Source organism: Cervus elaphus, chromosome 25 (genome assembly GCF_910594005.1).
Source record: "Cervus elaphus chromosome 25, mCerEla1.1, whole genome shotgun sequence".
Taxonomy (NCBI): Eukaryota; Metazoa; Chordata; class Mammalia; order Artiodactyla; family Cervidae; genus Cervus; species Cervus elaphus.
Window position 1 is genome coordinate 6,815,397 of NC_057839.1, and position 21,916 is coordinate 6,837,312.

The window sequence follows — 21,916 nt, forward strand, 5'->3', positions numbered from 1 at the left end:
TACCCTAATGGGCACTAAGCCTGGAGTATCATCTGTGATACAGATGAGAAGTTTCTGTCAAGCTTTATGGGAGATCCACAATGCAGACCCCTAGGGTGCTGGAGCAAGGGTAAGCAGTCTGCAGTAGAAACCACTCAAAGAATGGCATCCACAGTGTTACTGTGTCCTGGTAAAGACTGAGTGTCTGAATGTTGAGTTTTAAGCCAGCTTTTTCACTATCCTCTTTCACCATCATCGTGGTAAATAGATGGGGAAACAGTGGAAACAGTGACAGACTTTCTTTTCCTGGGCTCCAAAATCACTGCACATGGTGACAGCAGCCATGACATTAAAAGACGCTTATTCCTTGCAAGAAAAGCTATGATCAACCTAGACAGGGTATTAAAAAGCAGAGACATTACTTGGCTGACAAAGGTCTGCATAGTCAAACCTATGATTTTTCCAGTAGTCATGTATGGATGTGAGAGTTGGGCTATAAAGAAAGCTGAGTGCTGAAGAATTGATGCTTTTGAACTGTGGTGTTGGAGAAGACTCTTGAGAGTCCCTAGGACTGCAAGGAGATCAAACCAGTCAATCCTAAAGGAAATCAGTTCTGAATATTCATTGGGAGGACTGATGCTGAAGCTGAAGCTCCAATCCTTTGGCCACCTGATGCAAGTAACTGCCTCATTGGAAAAGCCCTGATGCTGGGAAAAATTGAAGGCAGGCGGAGAAGGGGACGACAGAGGATGAGATGGCTGGATGGCATCAGCGACTCGATGGACATGAGTTTAAGCAAACTCCCATGATGGTGAAGTCCCATGATGGGAAAATGGTGGACAGGGAAGCCTGTTGTGCTGCAGTCCATGGGGTTGCAAAGAGTCAAACACACCTGAGTGTCTGAACAACATCTGATTGCAGGGTCAAATCACTGTCAGACCCACTAAATCATAAAACTTGTGACCCACTAAATCATAAAGTTGTGCTGTGTGCTTAGTTGTTCAGTTGTGTCCAACTCTTTGCGACCTCATGGACTGGAGCCCGCCAGGCTCCTCTGTCCATGGGGATTCTCCAGGCAAGAATACTGGAGTGGTTTGCCATGCCCTCCTCCAGGGGATCTTCCCAACCCAGGGATCGAACCCAGGCATCCCAAATTGCAGGCGGATTTTTTATCATTTGAGCCACCGCACTTCACTGCACAATAAAAGTTAATACATCCAGGATTGAGATGAAGTGGGTTCAAGGTGCACAAGCAAGTTATGTGAACAGATGGCCCAGACTCCATATCACCTACTTCCAGTGCACCAGTGCTTGTAACTATGGCTTCTTGGGAGGCTCCCCAAAACCAGCTGACTAAGAGAGAAAACCCTAGGCTAGTTTATAGATGGGTCAGCTCAGCATGTTAGTGCAAGCTGGAAATGGATGGCTGTCACACAACACCTCCACTCAGAGGTGACCCTGAAAGACAGTGGGGAGGGAGAATCCTCCCAGTGAGCAGATCTTTGGATGGTGCTTTTAGTCACCCACTTTATGTGGACAACAGAAAGGTCTCATGCAAGGAAATACAAATACTCACAGGCAGTGACAAAAGGCTGATTGCCCAGGAACTAGAAGGAACAGGATTAAAAAATCAGGGACAGGAAGATCTGATAAGAGTTGGACAGGAAGGACTTAGTGACTCAACAACAACAATAACATTCTTGAAAAGGGGTTAGTTTGTGGATGTTATTATTAATTATTCTAATTATTGTCATATAATATGCCAGGAAAATGGAAAAAAAAAAACAGGAAAAAACAATCATCTTAGAAAACAGATAGAGGACTCAAATATCATGAGCTGCTTTAGGGCAACCTTAGTGTAGCGGCATTAATATTTCCTAGCCCTTCCTTCTCTTCCTTCATTTTAGACATTAGATTGGGGGTGCACACAAAATTAAAATTAATTCCCTACCTACAAGGAACTCACATGTAAACACAATGGAACATGGTAATGTTTAATAGTGGCAGTCAATGAAAGAAAAGTCCCTTCTTTTAACGCACGTGAGCCTCAGCTGCAGCAAAATTTCTCCATTCAGGACTGTTTGAGCACATCTTGAAACCCATAGCACATTTTGGTGCTATCATCACCGCTACCTGGAATGGTTCTTATATTCTCTCTCATTAAACTCTGCCCCTCTCTCCTCTCTAAAGGTGGATGTTTCAAGTAAGGACATAATGAGAGGATGGATTTAAAATATCTGATAATAGAAAGTTAGAGGGAGAGATGGCAGTTTAGGCTCATTCCTAGATCAGTCTCCAATTTTATATTGCAGCTTTTGCATGGTGTCTTTTTTGATGAAATAGAGTTCAACAAAATATATAAATAAAAGCAATTCAAATCTTCACTAAGTTTTCAGATAATGCCAGAGTGACACAGTAAGAAGTAAATTTCTTAGTGCAAAGACAATTTCTCAAAATCTTTGGGCAGGTGGACTAGGACCATAGGAGGAATATGGGAGAGAGGCAGTGAATGCCAATAAATCAATTGTATGTATCCCTACTCTATGAATTTATAAGAAATCATTTGTCTTCATGTCTAACAGGTGAGTGTAAGAAAGAAAGATGTGCTGAGTTAAACAGTCCCACTTCCTACATAGAAAGCATAGTCTCTTGGGCAATGATTATTTGTCCAACAGTGGAGAGGTAAACACACAGACATAGGAGGCAAGCAGAGGTTTCTCTCTCCCTTTCATTAGCTTTGGGTTTTAGAAAAGTTACTTAACCTATTTAACCCTGTTTTCACATCTGCAAAATGAGAAGAGTTATGAGTTGAATTGTGTCCTCCCAGAACTCACATGTCCAAGTGTTAGCCCACAGTACTTCAAAATGGGACCTCGTTTGGGAATATAATTGTTGCAGATGTAGTAAATTAAGTTAAAATGAGGTCATACTAGAGTAGGATGGGTCTCTAATCCAGTACAACCAGTAATCTTATTAAAAGGGGAAATTTGGACACAGAAACAAAGAATACAAAGGGAGAATACCATGTGAAGATGAAGGCAGAGATCAGAATGATGCTTATAAAAACCAAGGCACCAGCCCTGCCAACACCCTGATCTCAGCCTCCAGAACCTTGAGACACTGAATTTTTCTTGTTGAAGCACCCAGTCTGTGTTGTATTGTTAAAGCACTCCTTACAAACTAATACATAGATTAAAATAGTTACAACCCCAAAGAACTGTAGTGAGATTATATGAGGTGATGCACAGGTAGTGTTTAATATGGTGATTGGCACATAGAAAGAACTTAAAAACTGGTTGCTATTGTTATTGTTTAGAGTAGATTAATAGACTCAACCAACAGTTAAGTGTATCTTAAGAGATGCAGGTTCCTGGGTAGGGAAGATCCCCAGGAGGAGGGCATGCCAACCCACTCCAGTATTCTTGCCTGGAGAATCCCGTGGACAGAGGAGCCTGGCAGGCAACGATCCATAGGGTTGCAAAGAGTCAGACACGATTAAAGCAATTTAGTACGCACACACGCACTGAGACAAAATGTACTCTGAAGTGGCCTCCCCAGTATCCACCCCGTGTTCTTTTTAGATATCTGTAAGAATATATATGAGGAATCCCTGGTGGATCAGCGGTAAAGAATACAGCTGCAAAAACCTCATGTGCTACGGAGCAACTAAGCCCATGCACCCTATTAAGCCTGTGTTCTGGAACCTGGGAACCAAAACTACCAAGCCCAAGGGCTGCAACCACTTGCACCCTAAGAGCCCATTCCTTGCAACAAGAGAAGTCACCGCAACGAGAAGACCATGCACCTCAACTAGAGCGTCTCCCACTCGCCACAACTAGAGAAAAGTCAGCACAGTTACAAAGACCCAGCACAGTCAAAAATAAATAAATATTTAAAAAACCAAGTTGAACAATATATGGATCATATGTGTTAAAATATACCCAAACTCCCCCTCCCCCACCCCCTAACCCCCACCCCCACCCCCACTTTTATAGTCCTTCCCTCCCCTCTGGAAGTGAAGTGAAGTCGCTCAGTCGTGTCCGACTGTAGCCTACCAGGCTCCTCCATCCATGGGATTTTCCAGGCAAGAGTACTGGAGTGGGTTGCCATTTCCTTCTTCAGGGGATCTTCCTGACCCAGGGATTGAACCCAGGTCTCCTGCATTGCAGGTAGACACTTTACCGGCTGAGCCACCAGGGAAGTTCCCCAAGTCTGGAAGTACTGTCACTCAACTACTAACACTGATTAACCTTAGGGAATAGGAACGGGGATATGAGAAGAGGGGCGTTTTAGTTTTTCACTTGCTTAAGTTTAAATACTTCTAATTTATTTAAAAGATAAGGAGTATTAATTATATTTGTAAGTCTGAGAAATGCAAAAAGTGTTTTTTTTTTATCAGTTGATTCCATGAGATCATATCTAGACTAAGTGCCTGCAATATTGAAAGAGAAAGTGTATTTATATAACATGAGCTATGGTTCCCAAATGGTAAGGTCTCTGTGCAGAGTTGTATTGAATAATTATGGTCCAGAATCCAGAAAGAAACTACAAAGTGGCTCCAACTTTTATTTGCGCAGGCTTAGAGGACATTCGGAGAAGGCAATGGCAATCCACTCCAGTACTCTTGCCTGGAGAATCCCATGGGCAGAGGAGCCTGGTAGGCTGCAGTCCATGGGGTCGCTAAGAGTCGGACACGACTGAGCGACTTCACTTTCACTTTTCACTTTCATGCATTGGAGAAGGAAATGGCAACCAACTCCAGTGTTCTTGCCTGGAGAATCCCAGGGACGTCGGAGTTTGGTGGGCTGCTGTCTGTGGGGTCGCACAGAGTCGGACACGACTGAAGTGACTTAGCAGTAGCAGCAGAGGACATTAATCCCTTCTGCACCATCCTGTAACTCCTCTCGTGAGACGCCCTCATTCTAAACGTCTAAATCCTCCTCAGCCACAGGCCTGTCCTCTCTTTTATCATTCTTTCTCAGTTTTTTTTCTCTAGCAATTGCTCACATTCTGTATTTTAAAAGATCCAAGAACCAGGCTGGTGAAGACTTTTCTTCAACTGGGGGCAGGGAAAAGGGCGGGGCGGGGCGGGGTGTGTGTGTTGGGGGGGGGACGACAGCTTAGTCCATTCAGAGTGTAAGCATTGATTTCTCCAAATTTAGAAATGTGCTTCTGTTAGTAATTGGTTTATGTGCATCATAGTTTATCTCAAGTAGATTGTATTCAGAAAAAAAGAGGGTAGGGAATTACTGCCACTGCTTTTATTCCTTACAGCACTTTTAAATTATTTGATCTGTTGACATAAAAAAGATAACTAGGGGAATCCTCGGCAAGTGTCCAGGGGCTGTGGTTGCGGGAGTGGTGGTCCTCAGTTTGTCAAAGCGTAGCTTGAGATGCTCATATCCAGGCTTATTTCCAAAGAGACTAATTAACAGGCATTTCTTACAAGTCTTATGCCTTCTTTACAGGTCAGAATCTTTTCAGGAATGTTAAAGACTAAGAAGTGCACTGCCTCAGACCCTCATACAATGAGGGTCTCATATATGCACCCTCATATAATCCTGCGAGCTGTTTTAGATGGATGTTAGTATTGAACTTGGAGCTAGAGAAGCCTATCAGTAATCACCTCACTTATTTGGGCACCGGCTGGGGCTGAGAAGTGGGGATAGTCACATATACCTCACAGGACCTTACAGTGCGCGCTCCATGTCCGAGTCTTTGAGACCCTTTGGACTGTAGCTCGCCAGGCTCCTCTATCCCTGGGATTTCCCAGACAAGAACACTAGAATGGGTTTCCACTTCCTACGCTCAGGGATCGTCCTGACCCAGGGATCGAACCGGCGTCTCCTGAGTTGCAGGCGGATTCTTACCCCTGAGCCTTCGGGGAACAGCAGTTTAAAACCTTCCGTCTGGAGAAATCACCCTGGCTTGGTTCCTGCCCTGCTCATGTGGAACAGGCCGATTTAGTCCCTTTTTGCCTCCAAATGACATAATGAGGAAGGACTTCAACTTCGGAGATGTTTCTTCAGAAAGGACAGAGCGATTAAAAACATAGTTGAATAAGTGTGACCAGCAGCTACATCTTTTCTCTCCAACAAATAATATTCCACAGTTCAGTGTATGTGGAACCACAAGCTTTAACTTTAAACAATGAATTCTGAGCCCAGGCCTTCAGGCAAGTCAAAAAAAACCCCGCAATGGTGATGTCTGTGTGGTGGCCTGCGAGGCACCAGGGGATGGAGAAAGGTGAATCGAGCCGCTCTCCGACTCACAACCAGCTCGCCCTCCAGGACCTAACACAGCTCAACGTTGCCGTCGCCATTTTGCTGGGTGGGCTGTGCAGGCTTTTGGCGCAAGGCCCGCGCGCCAGAACGGGAGAAGACGTGGAAGGCTTGAAGGGGGGAGATGGTGCACTACCCGGGGAAGCACGCCTGCGCACAGGCAGCAGCTGCTGCGGAGGGGTGGGGCCGGGGTACAAGTGCGCGTGCTCAGTGGGAGCCCGCGGAGTACCTGGAGGAGGTGGGGGGCGAGATAGAAAGGAGTGAGGTTGAAGAGCGCTTGCGCGCGAGAGCGCCCGGGAGGGGCGGGTGCACCGGAGCACGCGCGCGGAAACGGGACTTGAGGAACTCTCGCGAGATCTCCAGGATGCTATATATGTACGCGGGGAGCCCGCGTCCTTTCCCTGGTGTGATTCCGTCCTGCGCGGCTGCTCTTTCGAATAGTAGTCGTTTAATTCCGTCCGGCTTCTCTCCCACATAAGTGCGTGCCGCCAACCCATGGAGGATTCAATGGACATGGACATGAGCCCCTTGAGGCCCCAGAACTATCTTTTCGGTAACTGCTGGGGGGAGGGGTTGGAGCGAGGCCGAGGAGGGCCTGGAGGCTTTGATGGGGGGGGGGGGGTGGAATCACGTTGAGGCCTGGGTTGGCGGAGAAAACTAAGCAGGCTGGAGGTCTGAGGGAGTCGGAAGCTAGCTGCCAGGATCCTGCAGCCTGAGGGATGGAGATCCAGGAGAGTCGAGCCGGCAGCACGGAGAAGATGGTAAGGAGGGGCGGCCTGAAGGCTTGGGCATGAGCGGTCGGCGGCCTAGGGCCTGAGGTAACTTGGGAGCGACCGGTTGAGAGTTTGGCGTTAGCTGGGGCCCGTGGTAGAACTCCGGCTACAGTTATTTTGGGGGGCTTTGTGATAGTTGGTAGGCTTCTGATTTCCCGGCGGGTGCCTGATGCTGATCTCCGGGTTGGTTGTGCAGGAGGTTGTGTGGTTTCGGAGTGTGAGGCCTGAGCCTCCTTTCCGAACGAGAGGATGGATTGAGTATGGCGTTGTCATCGGGCCTCAGGGTCAGGAGCTGTAGGACCAAGACTCGGTCCCGTTGCCTCGGCCGGTTACGCGGGGAGGGGAGGTGCGGCCCGGCCGGGCTTGAGGAGGCCGCGACCGCTGGGAGCACGTGGTTGCCACGTGGTTGGGAGGAGGGGGTGTGGGCGCTACATCCGGGGCTTTCTGGTGTCTTGTCACCCCCAAGCTTGGAGACCTAGGGCTTAATTGAGGCTGGTGGGCGGGAAATGTTAGGCGAAGTGGTTGGTAGCGCCAGGACTCTGGACGTCTTTGTTCAGTGCTTAACATCTATGTTGGTAGTACTCGTTTAGAGAACCCTTTTTCAAATTCCACCGCGCCCACTTTACAGATGTGGTACTGAACTTAGAAGCGGCTTAAGGACAATTAGACGACCCTTGCTTCCAGAACTGTTGCGTTACAAATGATTTGGGGCTGTAGAGGGCCTTCTGTTAAACTTGTAAGGTTTTGGGGATTTCCCTCTCACGCACAGTGAGGGTCTTTCTGGGTTTTCAGTCTCACTAAACTTAGTTGTTGAAGCCATTTCCTTGTGTCAGGCTTTGAGGCATCTCTTCCAGTAACTATTAGATGGTAATTAAATAGAACTATTTAAAATTTAATTCTGATGGTATTTCAAATAATTTGCCTATTCATGAGTGGTAGTAATAACATGCACTATATACGTTAAGGCTTTTATTCCTAGCATTTTGAAAAACTAGCGTTTTGGATCTATATCAAACTTTTTATGTTAACTGTATTGGAAATATCCTTAACATAGTTCCATGTCTTAACTTCGGAGCAGAATTTAATGTACATGATTTCTGACACCTCAAAAGTGGAATGTTGACCCGTGTAGGGAGTTTTAGTTCTACATTTGTAGTTTTTCTGCTACAAATACAAGCTGTTGATGTAGGTGTTTGTGTAACCCTTGCCACTTCTAAATTTGGCACTTGGGAGTTTTGGTAGGTAATCAACTTTTTTAAATAGTGGGATTTTATCAACATTGTTAGGGTGGGTTTCAATTCCAGCTTTACTGGAATTTTTGATGCTATTTCTGAGACCATGTAGTTGAGAATTAAATAGTATAGTGGGAAAGTGGAATTTATAACGCTCTGTATGGATATTATTTGATGTTGATAAACTTGTGTTCAAGAAATCCAGGGAGTGGTACCTCTTCGTTTTTGGTAGCTAGAATAGTAAAAATTCCTTTACAAGTTAACTCTTTAGTTACACACACTGAAGTTTCAGTGTTATTTTCCTTCTTGTTACAGTTGGTTTTGTTCTTAATTTACAGGTTGTGAACTAAAGGCTGACAGAGATTATCACTTCAAGGTGGATAATGATGAAAATGAGCACCAGTTATCTTTAAGAACGGTACTTAATCTTTTCAAAATAAATTACAAAACTTTTCTGGATTTCAGCCTCTTAGTTGTTATTACTTAAGTGTGGCTTAATACTTTGTAATAGTGTTTTTCTGAGTTGTACCTACTTGATTTTCTAAATGTGTGTGCAGGAAACTTGGCCTCTTCACCACTTACTTGGCAATTGTAAAGTCCAGTCACACTGTTCAGCTTTCCTTATTAGTGTACTTCACTTCTTCAGTTGGATTAAAAAGCCTTTTAAGAGAGTGATCGATACAGATCTTACTTTGTTCTCCACAGACAGTAGCCTATAGCCTACAACCTAATTTGTAGGTGGCTGATAAATGTTAGGTGACTTATACTTTGCATGCGTGATGACATAAACATCTGTGTTATCAAATGTGTTTTTCTGTGTTTAGATTTACTGAATCTTAATCGCATAAAACTTGAAGACAGCATTGTGCTCAAGTCAGTTTCTCTGGTCAGTGGTAATAATGAAAGGTTATAATTGTCTACTTTTAAAAACAACTAGTTTGCAGGGCTTTGTAGAATGGTGGAAACTAAGTTGAAGCACTGTTTTTCTCTTTACAGGTCAGTTTAGGGGCTGGAGCAAAGGATGAGTTACACATTGTTGAAGCAGAGGCGATGAATTATGAAGGCAGTCCAATTAAAGTAACACTGGCAACTTTGAAAATGTCTGTACAGCCAACGGTAAGGGTGCTTTAGTACTTTTGGGCTAATTTTGTCTAATTAGATTTTAGTCTATTCTGTTTCATTAAGGTGGATGTCATTTAGGTTACTCTTCTGTCACTGGGGTAACTGATAACTCTTGAACATGGTGGTAGCTGCTTGTTTATGAAAAAACTGGCTCACTGATTTGTTCATTTGGCTGATGGGTTTGCTTGTTCAGAAACATTTTAAAGTTAGGAACAGATTTTATACCAAACATGTAACTTTTTTTTTTCCACAATATTTAGTGGTTTATAATTTCTTTTTAGGTTTCTCTTGGGGGCTTTGAAATTACACCACCTGTGGTCTTACGGTTGAAGTGTGGTTCAGGGCCTGTGCATATCAGTGGACAGCACTTAGTAGGTATGTTACACTGTTTATTGTTTTTAATACAGTTGCCTTGTTCCCAATTTGGACTTTTATAAAGTATGTTTAGTTCTGGTGCTACTGTCTGTAATAGGTTCAGGTGGGAACCTAGTAATTTATAACTAGAAAAGCAGTGTTGTTTTTTTTTTCCTGAGTTCTTGCTGTTGAGTTTTAGTAGTGGCTAATAAAGAATTTTATTTTAGCTGTGGAGGAAGATGCAGAGTCAGAAGATGAAGAGGAGGAGGATGTGAAACTCCTAAGTATATCTGGAAAGCGTTCTGCCCCTGGAAGTGGTAGCAAGGTTCCCCAGGTATGGATGTAATTTGCTACACATAATTTATTCTTGCCTTCAGTTCAGTAGTTTGGATTAACACTTATTCATGAGTATGTGTCCAATTATTTTTTTAAGAAAAAAGTAAAGCTTGCTGCTGATGAAGATGACGATGATGATGAAGATGACGACGATGATGATGAAGACGAGTAAGTAGTAAGCCCTTAGAAACTTGACGTAGTTGTATGGGAGTGATTGTGAAAACAATTTATCAAAATCATCATGTGGGATTAAGTAATTGTTTTAGTTACACAAGAGGTGAATGGTCAATGGTTGTCAGTTTGTGTTAAAGGATGAAGTATGTGGCATTTCCTAAATACATTTGACTAGGTTCCTTTTTTTTCCTGAGGAGGATTTAGTGGACACATTACTGTATGCTAAGTTTGCTGTATTTTATTACTGTACAGTAATAAATGGATTAGGCCTACAAAGAATCTGAATAGCTCCAGCTGTATACATTTTGTAAGTTGTCACATGATGATTTTTTTTCCCCATAAAGGATTTTGGCTCATGATTATCTGGTCCTTAGGAGAGAATTAGATTCTAAAAGGGAGTAGGGTTTTATTGGGGAGTTTAATGATCATAAACAAGATTTGATATGTTTGTTAACTAGGATTATGGTAAAGTTACAAACATGCTATGGAATAAAATGCTATTCATAATTAGTCTTTCCTATATGTAGCAATATAAAAATTTGTTAGTGTTGAATGTTTAACTGCCTGCCAGCTTTGTTCTTGAGTTCTCATGTTGGTCCATACATACTGAAACTGGAATCTAAGACAGACTCTGAGAGAACATGCCCTAATGAAAAATAAAATCTGCAAATCAGATTTTCAGTAACCTCAACTAGTCAAGCTGGTAGTTATTTTAAAAGGTCTTTGAGCATGATAATGAAAGCAGAAAATATGAAAGAGCTGAATGCTTAAAATTCTAAGTTACTTGCATATCACACAACAAACAGTATAGTTGGTGTTTGTTACTACTTGATTATGCTTGGGCTTTCAAGACTTCCTATCTTTAAAAGGGATAATTCCTGATGTAACTGCAATGTAAATAGTTGGTGTTCTTGTCTTCCATGTCTCCTTTAAGTTTTCTTTAGTTAGGTGATTAGGGAGGAATGAAAAGTGTAGATGGTAACCGGGTCCAAATCAGGAAGATTTTTGGTATAAGGCGGGAAAAGTGTATAGTCAGATATATGAATAAGTAGAGGCAGTTAATAGATCCTGTTGAGGGTACCGAAGTTTAGAGTCCGTTGGTTAGGAGACAATGACCAATGGGTCCTGTTTTGGGGGTGGAAAGGGTATGGTGTGGGGTTGGTTGACTTGCTGTTGATGTAAGTAAGAAAAGCTGAAGACCATTGTGTACGTTAAAAGTTTAATATGGCCAACGCACCATTGTTAACTGTATTCCAGTATAAAAAGTTTAAAAGTTAGTGTGGTTTACAAATGCAGCCTTGGTAGATTACTGTTATTCTGAGTGGCCCAGGGAACTGTAATGGGTATATGAGGACAGTTTTTAGGGGGCCCAGAAAGTGTTAGGTGCTCACGCCTGGTTGGCCTGGGGCCCCTGTTGGGCAAGAGTGGCCATTCCCCAGGTGGCCTGTGCTCAGGGCTGGGTCCTGATGCTCCTTGAGCGGGACTTCCTTCCGGGTTGTAGGTTTTCCCACAGGAGCCAGGTCAAGTGAGGCGGTGGTGGAGACTCTTCTGGTTCTACATTGAGGTAGCAGTGAGAAAAGTGGGGTTCTCCAGAAAAAACATCCTCTCCACCTGTTTTATTAGGCAATATTCTGATGCTTAAAACTGCTTACAATACTGGTAGTGGTTGTATACAAAATCACTGTCGTCTTACTTTTCATATGGGGGTACCACATGTAGTTTTTGGGTGCTAGGGCCAAAATTGATAAAATCACTGATAAAAGTCACTTAAGAGATGTTATATGCTTTTAGTGTAAATTATATGGTACTTGATCCAGTTAACACAGCAGATGTTTTTCTCTGGTATTGGAAAAGAGGTGTTTCTTTGGTTGAACATAGATGAAGTTGTCTTATTTTTGAGACTATGTAATACTCAGTTTGTGAGGTAATTAAAATTTCGAGTACAATTCTGTAGTTTATGGTATATGCCCAGTTGTGCAGCCAATTTCAGAGCATTTCATCACCTCAGAAGAAACCATGGTATAATCCCTCATTTTCTTCAGCTCTAGTCAACTGCTAATACACTTTTTTTAAAAAATTTGTCTGTTTTGGATATTTCATATAAATGGAATCATAGTGTGTGCCCTGTTCTGGTTGGTTTCACTTACCCTCAATATTTTTAAGATTCACCTTTGTAGCATGTGCTAGTACTTGTACTTGTTTTGTATTATTGAGCTATAAGAACTTTTGTATGTTTTGGAAACAAATCCCTTAGAATTTACAAATGTTTTCTCCCATCCCATGTGTTGTCTTTGTGTGACAGTCCCTTACAGACAAGTTTTTTACTTTCATAAAGTCCAGTTAATTTTATTATTTGTGCTTTTGGTGTCAAACCTAAGAAACCATTCCAGATTTATAGTTTAGCTCATTTTTTATCTTTTATCCATTTTGAACTAAGTTTTGTATATATTGTGAGGCAGGAGCCAGTTACTGTGAATACCCAGTAGTCCCAGCACCATTTGTGAAAGATCTTTCCCCATTGAATGGTCTTTCCCCCCTTTTTGAAAATAGTTACCATGCTTACATAGTTTTGTTTCTGGATCCTTCAGTTCTATGTCTGTCCTACCACTAGTAAACCATTCTGATTTCTGTTGCTTTGTAGTTTTTATACACCTTAGTTTGTAATTACTTAACATGAATGTGTCTACATTGTTCTTTCTCAAGGTTCATTTTGACTTCCTTGAGCTTCAGTGTGAGTTTTAGTATCAGTTTCTATGGAGAAGCCACCTAGGATTCTTTTAGGGATTGTTAAATCTGTAAATTAATTTGGGGAGTTGCCACCTTAGTATTTACTGGTCCATGAATGTGGGATGTTGCTATTTTAATTTCTTTAACCCTATTTTCATTTTTAAACATCTCTTTTCAGTTGTAAAAAATAACACTGTACCATCTTAACTATTCTGTACCATCTTAACTATTTGAAGCGAGCAGTTTAGTAGTTTTAATCATAATGACATTGTTGTGTAACAGGTCAGGCCCATCTAGTAATACTAAAAACCGTAACCACTGAATAAAAAGTCCCCATTTCCACCTTTCCCCTGGCAGCCACCCATCTTCTGGTTTCTGTAGTGATTGCTTTGGATAAACCTCCAATTAGGGCGTCGTACAGTATTCATCTATCTAGTGACGGTCTGACAGTCTCCCCTTGGTATGATGTCCGTGCAGTTCATCCATACACTGCATTTGACAGCATTTCCCTTAAGGACTGTGCTTTCAGTCCTTTTGTCGACCCCCAAAAGTTTGATTTGCTTTGATTGACTAAACTTGTGGGTTCATCCACTTTCTGGATAAGCTTTCTAGATTTGTTGAGTACATTGAATAAGTAATAAGCACTTACTTCATTTGTAGTGATGATGATGACGATTTTGATGAGGAAGTTGAAGAAAAAGCTCCAGTAAAGAAAGTAAGTAAGATACAGTAATTTAAGATTGTTGGAAATAGTTAAATAATAAAAGGTGGGGATTTTTGATTTCTTTGGCTTGTTTGATGGTTATCAAAAGTTGTCACAGAAGATGCTGATCTCCCACTTAAAATTGCTCTTGAATAGGGCTGTTTTGGAAACATTCCTAATAGTGAGGAATTAACTTGTTCTCTGTGTAGTAGTAGCCTTCTCCCCATTAGCCCTTTTGTGAAAATGACTATTTTATCTTAACCTGACTGCTGCTTTTACATGCTTTGGGGCAGTTTAATTTGCAGTGCTATGTCTGTTTACATGGTTTGGGCTTCCCTGATGGCTCAGACAGTAAAACGTCTGCCTGCAATGCAGGCAGACTTGCCTGGGTTCAATTTCTGGGTCAGGAAGACTCCCCTGGAGAAAGCAATGGCACCCCACTCCAGTACTCTTGCCTGGAAAATGCCATGAACGGAGGAGCCTGGTGGGCTGCAGTCCATGGGGTCGCATAGAGTAGGACACACTCAGTGACTGGTGACTACAGCCAGTCTGTTCTGTAGGGAGGGGCATTGGTTAAGATTAATGTGATGAATTTAATTGCAGTCTGTACGAGATACTCCAGCCAAAAATGCACAAAAATCGAACCAAAATGGAAAAGACTCAAAACCATCAACACCACGATCAAAAGTAAGTGGTAACATACATACCGATGCAAGCTTCATTGAAGTAGTTAGGTTCTACTGTTCTCATAAAATTTGGTAGGTCTTTGGAGAACGACTTTAGGGTGACAAAACGGCTAAAATGTGCTTATTTTATTGGCATTCATCCTATGCTGGACCGTTGACCCTTGAACAACAAAGTTTTAAACTGCATGGGTCCATTTATCATGGATTTAAGTGGTAAACACCATAGTAGTGCACATCCATGGTTGGTTCAGCCTGGATGCAGAGGGATCACAGGTGTGGAGGCTGACAGTAAGTTGGTAATACACATATGAAGGACCAAATGACCGCGGGGAGTGCTGGGGTGGTCTATTGACATTCACGGGTCAACTGTATATTGCTGCTGGCTTTCTCATAAGGGAGAAAGCCAACAAAGATTGTTGTGATATTGTGTTATTTAAGGGTTCTTGCTTCTATCTAAAAGGTATATTTATCACATAAGGCAGTTTCTCACAGCTGGCTGCATATTGGGAGATTTTCTCTTAAGTTCTATGGAATGGGCCCCAGGCATAAAACTGTAATACCTTTGATTTATTCTTAGGGACCTTCTAGTTTCCAATTAAGGAATAATTTAAGGGCAAAAATAATTATTCAAATGATTAATTAATTTGTATTGGTAACTCAACTCTGGTGTATACACACTTGTTTTTACAGTAAAGGATTTAAGAATTTTATTTATTGAGAAAATCCAGATCCTGTGTTGAAATTTACTTTTTCTTTCAGGGTCAAGAATCCTTCAAAAAACAGGAAAAAACACCTAAAACACCGAAAGGACCTAGCTCTGTAGAAGACATTAAAGCAAAGATGCAAGCAAGTATAGAAAAAGTGAGTGAGAGAGTCTTCCTTAAGGAAACCTTCTGGGGATTGGAACAGAACTGTTTCTCATTTTTTATCCTGATATACCTGCCCTTTTGTGGTGTGAAACTTTCTCAAAAATGGCTAACTAGTTTATAATCTCTGGTGATTTTTTTTTTTTGGTATATTTGAATTTACATATGCTTTATTTTCCATTATAAAAGGAATACAAATAAGTTGATGGTAAGATGTATTCTGACTTTAGATGTTAAATTAGACCATTTCCCATTGCCTGTTCTGTTCATAAGATTCCACAGTACCAGCAGAGGGCGTATGAGTCTTCTAAAGCAAACAGCTGGAAATGTAGTCTGGCTGTTACAGTTTAAAAAAAAATTACATACTTTTGACTAGTCAGAAACATTCTCCAACAAATAATTCTATTTGCCTTTTGCACCAAGGTGTCACCAGTCAATACATGTGATACTTGAATATTTGAATGACAAACATGTTTATATTTAGTTATCTTTTGTCTTAAATAGTGGGAACATGTGAGAAAAAGATTAGCTTTTGTCCTACTTGCTTGATTTGGAGTTGGGAGAATCTACTTTTCATGGACTTTAGTGAACTCTGGAGTATAGCGTAATTGACTTAAATGCCTTGAAACATTTGAGAGGAACCTTTAAAATTCTGTGAGCAGAATTAATATTCTTAGACCTCAGTTAATGAGAATAAATGTAGAATTGAGAGGAAAAGTTAGTAACTCCTTTTCCCTTGTTTTTCCAGTGCTTTAGGTTCTGCAAGGCTTCGGTAGATTTCCTTTCCTTATGCAGTTATGAGTCAGTTGGAAAACTAACATTTTAGAACCAGAATGTATTTCTTGATTTTGTTTCAGTACTGCTGTAAATCTTATAGCCTTCCTGGTATCACTGCTGTGTTTTTTATCCCTTGCATACAGTGCTAGACTGACAATTTAGATATCCTCCCCCTCAATTTTAATATGGTCCTATCTCCTTGGTTTAATTGCAGGCGCATTGAACAGTCCTGGGCACTACTGGTAAATTAAGCCCAAAGATGGGGAGAGGAAAAGGAGAGACACATATAGTCCAAACTGAGTATCATCAGCAGTCCAGACTGAAGTCTTCTGTTTTAATCTCAATCCCCTTTCCTGATTGGCCACCCACCCATGCCCCTTCCAGGCTGGAAGCAATCAATTGATCTCCTAAAACACTTTGCCTGCTGTGATTCAGTGAACCTTATACTTTGCTTTCTATTTGTGCAATTGCCTCACCTCTGACCATGTATTTCCCTAGCTGCTCAATAAATATTTGAATCAAATAACAGATGTGACAGTAATTTAAAAATGTAAATTAAAGCCAGGTTTATTTTCTAGGTGATAAGGCAGTTAAGAATTCACCACAACTGAAACTCTTTTGATCTTTCTAAAATGCATAGAAGATTCAGATTAACAATTTTTGTCACTTGTGTGTATGATACTCAAAGGGGCTATATGTTTTTTAGAGTGGCTGGGAGTGGGTGGGCGGAAGTCAGAAACTTATTCTGTATGGAAGACCTAGGTCCTAATATGCTGTGCAAACGTCTTTCTAGGCTTTTTTAAAAAAGGGTTTATTCGGTATTGAAACAAAAGATTTGAAAGGACAAGGAATGATCACAAATAATCCCATGTAATAAATAGCATGCACATCTTTGAGGAATTTCATAATGATCTCCCTCAAAAAGTGTTTCTATACTTACCCTTATGCTTTTGTCTCCATAGGGTGGTTCCCTTCCCAAAGTGGAAGCCAAGTTTATCAATTATGTGAAGAATTGTTTCCGGATGACTGACCAGGAGGTAACAACTTTCTGGAGACATGACCAAATCCAGAATTTTTATTGTGATTTATTATGGTTGTTTAGTCTCTTTAGGTATTGGCTTCTTTTAAAAGGTTCCTAACCACAGACAATACTTCAGATTAAATACATGGAAACTCTTAAGAATTTAGTTGGCAAAAACTGAGAAGATAACTTTTTTAGTACATTTTTCCCAGCTTTTATATAGTTGGTAAGTTATTTCTTGGTTACTGAACTCAGTTTGCTTTTGGTACTATGTTGGCTAAGGAAATGAGCTGTGGTTTTCCTTGCTGCTCCATTTGGCTCCTTGGGGCAGTCTGGTCTTTTTGCTTTCTTACGAGTTGGCAGAGGTGATTTTCTCCATAGATGTTATGGGAAGTACATGTTGCTGAAATAGACCTAAGTGTAAAATCTGGAAGCAGGAAGCCAAATTGTACTCAATATATTGACTTAGATTTTGTATTTCTCAATATGAAGGTATTTCGTCAGTAAAAGAAAAATCCTGCATTTATTTTTACTGTCTCCTAGTTGTTGACTCAGGTTGTAAAGGAAAATGTAGAAGCTGTCACACAAGGTTGCTAGGCATTATGTACATACAGGCCATGTTCTGTGTTGTTTTTGTCAGGACTCCCTAAATCTCCTGTGTTCAGCTTTCTTCAGTAAATTAAGAAATTTGTTATTAGAGCTCTTTTTCTGCCACAGTATTTAGTACTTAAATCACTTAATGGCAACACTTTTTCTCAGGTTTGAAAGTCTTTCAGTGATTTAATATTCTTTACGTGAGTTCAGCCTTCATTGCCATGGCCTTGAGATGATCAGATTGAATCTTTTTGATTCTTTTGGTTGCTGTTCTGTCTTTATGTATATTTGAATTCCAGAATGCCAGTGTATATTTTGTGAATTTTCTGAATAGTGGACATTTTAGTAAAAATAAAAGCCCTTTTAAAAATGGTGCAGTAGATAGTTGTTAATTCAGTGTTGAAAATCGTGGAAAGTGAGATATATAAATTGTCATCTGTAACTGATAAGCATAAGAGATACATAATTTAAGCTAATACCAAAGGAAGTGGTAAAATACAATTTTGATTAAGAAAAATTCACATGAAGATAAAGAGGTGAAATTGGAAAGGCCTTCCAAATAGTATAATATCAGTCTTGTAGCTGAAATGACTGAACTCAACGGCTATCAGAAGTATTTTCTGACTTCAAAACTGAAAGTATATTTTGAAGTGCCAGAGTGAAATTTCTGTAATAATGAAAAATATGATAATTCACTTCACTAATAATGGAAATTATCCAAACACTGAATGCGTCACATTTTTATTGCATAGTTGCAGATACGAATAATCACAATGTATAAAATATCTTCCCATTGCTTGTGCAGTTTTTCTTTAGAGATGCTTGTGAGAATTAGGCTAATAAAATTTAGATGGGACCTGAGAAATAGCAACTTTTTGCAGAAACTCTTGAGTTAAAAAGTTAAGAAAATGTACTACCTTTTGAGGAAATACTGCAGATAAAAGTTTTGCTGAATGTTTGTACAAAGGTGCAAACAATGTTCGGTCAAAGTTGAAGCATGAATTACTCTAAGATCAGTATTCTCTATAAAGCAGGTCAAGGAACATCTGATAACCTTTTGACTTTTTCAAATACTATGAAATATATTGTTTGATATTTGTATTTTTAACTTAATGATTAGAGAATGACATGATACTCAGTTCCTGTTGATTTGAAGCACTGCAATATTACTAGTTCTCAGGAATGGAAAGACAAGTCATGGAAGATGGATTTATGTGTTAAAACTGGAAGAGCTTGTCTGAGTAACTAATAGGCAGAACGTGTTACATATACTGCCTCATATGTCTTCTCATTAATAAAATAATTTGGATGTGACCACTCTAGAAACTTAAAATGTACCAGGATATAAGCCTAACTAAGGAATTTATAAGCAAATTCTGTAAAACAAGGAACTATTAAGATATCATGGAAATATAATTAGAGATGAAGGATATAACTGGTACATTTATATAGTATATTTCAGATAAATGTAACTTTTTAGTTTGTGTCCCATATACAGGTGCATGTTTTTCTCTGAATTTGGCCCTAAAGCAGGTGGCATTGAGGCAACATTGACCAAACTAGTCTTGATTTCCTTAGCTAAATGTGTTAAGTGTGTATTAGTATGAGAGTGACTTTGCCTACAAGAATCATAAGATTTTATGTTCAAATTGAAGTATTAGAAATTAAATTATGAGTATAAATTTCCTTGAAATCAGTTATTAATTATCTAGAGTGAACCTTTTTGGTGGTGGAATGACAAATAGCTATTTTGAATTTTACAAAGAGACGTGGTTTAATTTATTGGTGTCTATGAAGTGTTGTGGTTTTTCAACCACATTTCTTTTTTTTTTTTTTCCAGGCTATTCAAGATCTCTGGCAGTGGAGGAAGTCTCTTTAAGAAAATAGTTTAAACAGTTTGTTAAAAATTTTCCGTCTTATTTCATTTCTGTAACAGTTGATATCTGGCTGTCCTTTTTATAATGCAGAGTGAGAACTTTCCCTACCGTGTCTGATAAATGTTGTCCACGTTCCATTGCCAAGAATGTGTTGTCCAAAATGCCTGTTTAGTTTTTAAAGATGGAACTCCACCCTTTGCTTGGTTTTAAGTATGTATGGAATGTTATGATAGGAATAGTAGTAGTGGTGGTCAGACAGATGGAAATGGTGGGGAGACAAAAATATACATGTGAAATAAACTCAGTATTTTAATAAAGTAGCCCTGTTTCTCTTTCTGTTATCCTCTTTATACTTCGTCAGAGAAATACATTTACATAACCAAATGTTCCTCAGACCTTCCTACCACCCAACCTAGCCTTTTCACTCCCAAAGAAAATCTGGCATGTTAAGTAACCCGCAGCAGCCTTTCTCAACCTGGATTCTCCGTGTGAACCAGAACAGAAAATGCTTTCTGGGACCATCTTTTCAGTTTATCCAAAATAGCACATAACATACTTGAGATTCTTGGGAGAGGATAGTTTATTGCATGTATGGTTACATGAGCACGTCTGGGGACTAATCCTTAGCACCCCGTTAACTGTCTCAGCAAGGTTCAACTGCACGACAGGGCAAGATTCCTCGTCTTGTTCTGCTTTCATGTGTCCTCCAATGGTTTCTAAGATTGCTTTACTGATGCTGTTCTGGAGTGTTAGGTCTTGCAGTCTTCTGGACCCTGGGTGGACTGTGGGTCTAGTCTCAAGACTCAGGTGTTTCCTTGGGAGATTTAAGCCTCCTACTAAACTCCCATCCATTCTTAGGCTTTCTGTATGATTCTTTGTTTATCCTCATTCCTGTTTGTTTAAACTTTAGGGGAGAGACTTCATTTTCTGTCTTCAAATTTGTGTTGGTTTTCTTTTTTAATTTCCAAATGTTCTTCCTTAGTTCTTGGGATATAGTATCTAGAGTCTGGAAAAGAACTTTCTTATCCATGCATTGTTTACTCATTACCCCACTCCCAGCCTATTAATTTTATATATTATATTGATTAGAAGGGTGTTACTTGATGACTGCATTCTAGTTCCAGATTATTTTGATGGAGGTCTGAAGATACTAGCCTTTCCATCTCTGGGGTAGTTTCCAAAGTAGATTAATTTTGGAGGGTGGCAAAAAATACTGGGGCAGTACTGTCTTGTCTAATCTGTTTCCAAGTGTTAGGTTTCTCCTCTAGTCATTTACGTTGTGATTTTCTTCATCGATTATTCAGTTATATCTGAATAAGTTGTGTCTGCCCTTGTAGCTCTTTATTTTAATGGAGGCATACTAGGAGATGGTAAATATTCAGTGTTCTTTATTGAAATCACATCCATTTTAAAAGATGTTTATGTACTTCAGTTTTAAAAGATGATCTACTTTAAATTGTTAGTAGAGTCCCAAATCACTTAGCCATCCTATATTGAAAAATTGCTGGTGTTCAAATAATGCAACTGCAGTAAAATTGAGTCATTCCTTCCCTAGGTAGTATTTTTTTTTTATTAGTTTGTGATATGAGTGTTAGGTAATTACTAGCATTAGTTACTTACTAGTTCAGAAGTAGAAGTATGCTTGCTGATAGTAATGTCTGAAATTTTTATTGAGTTGTGTTGTGAAGAAGTTAAACATTTGGTTTACCTGATGGGCACTTCTGTGTGGCAGGAAATCTAAAACAACTTCCAATTGGCCTTACTGATTGTTAGCTTATTAAATCAGCTAATCAGATCTAGAGGGCTGCTTTTTTTTGAAAGGACAGGAATTAAAGATTCCCTGTGCCTCAGAAGTCTCTGATAGTGTTAGCTATTAGATACCAGCCAATTAAACATGATAGTAATCTGGAAATTAAACTACTACCCCCAGGCTTAGGAAATCCTCTTTTAAAGACACTGACTTCCCTTTGTTCTGTATAAACTACTCAGTGAGATTGGTCATAAATCAATATTGGTATAAATGCTAAAAAATAAGTATAGTTAAGGGAAATCCCATGGACAGAGGAGTTTAGTGGACTTCTTTGTCCATGGGGTCGCAGAGTCAGACACTGCTAAGTACATGCAACCTACTATAGAAAGCAACTTAATTTTTTTACTTTTAAATCTCTACTGTACTGCCTCTACCTAATTTTGAAAAACATTTAATGTTTTCATTTACCAATTTTGAGAATGATGGTTGATGTCAGCATACCTGAAAGTAACAAGTATTCTGAATTCAAATTTTTTGTAACTTGAGTATTTTTTCAAAACTATAAAAATTTTTTGTTGAAGTATATAGTTGATTTAGAATGTTGTGTCTGTACAGCAGAATGATTCCGTTTATACACATATAGACAATTCTTTTTAAAAATGTT

General features: G+C 40.0%; 1 protein-coding gene across 1 annotated transcript; it reads left to right on the forward strand.

Moving 5' to 3' along the window:
- Nucleotides 1-6,638: 6,638 nt before the first annotated feature.
- NPM1 (nucleophosmin 1) lies at nucleotides 6,639-19,822 on the forward strand. Its single transcript, XM_043887562.1, has 11 exons — nucleotides 6,639-6,813; nucleotides 8,604-8,683; nucleotides 9,262-9,381; nucleotides 9,669-9,762; nucleotides 9,969-10,075; nucleotides 10,175-10,245; nucleotides 13,639-13,693; nucleotides 14,285-14,368; nucleotides 15,127-15,228; nucleotides 16,973-17,047; nucleotides 19,466-19,822. The coding sequence occupies exons 1-11, from the start codon at nucleotides 6,756-6,758 to the stop codon at nucleotides 19,502-19,504; spliced, it is 885 nt and encodes a 294-aa protein (XP_043743497.1). The 5' UTR covers nucleotides 6,639-6,755; the 3' UTR covers nucleotides 19,505-19,822.
- The last annotated feature ends 2,094 nt before the right edge of the window (nucleotides 19,823-21,916 follow it).

Excerpts from the sequence above, each read along its gene's own strand:
- NPM1 (XM_043887562.1), top strand. The coding sequence starts at position 6,756 with ATGGAGGATTCAATGGACATGGACATGAGCCCCTTGAGGCCCCAGAAC. Across the intron at positions 8,684-9,261 it reads ACCAGTTATCTTTAAGAACG|GTCAGTTTAGGGGCTGGAGC; the intron begins GTACTTAATCTT and ends TTCTCTTTACAG. Across the intron at positions 10,076-10,174 it reads GTGGTAGCAAGGTTCCCCAG|AAAAAAGTAAAGCTTGCTGC; the intron begins GTATGGATGTAA and ends TATTTTTTTAAG.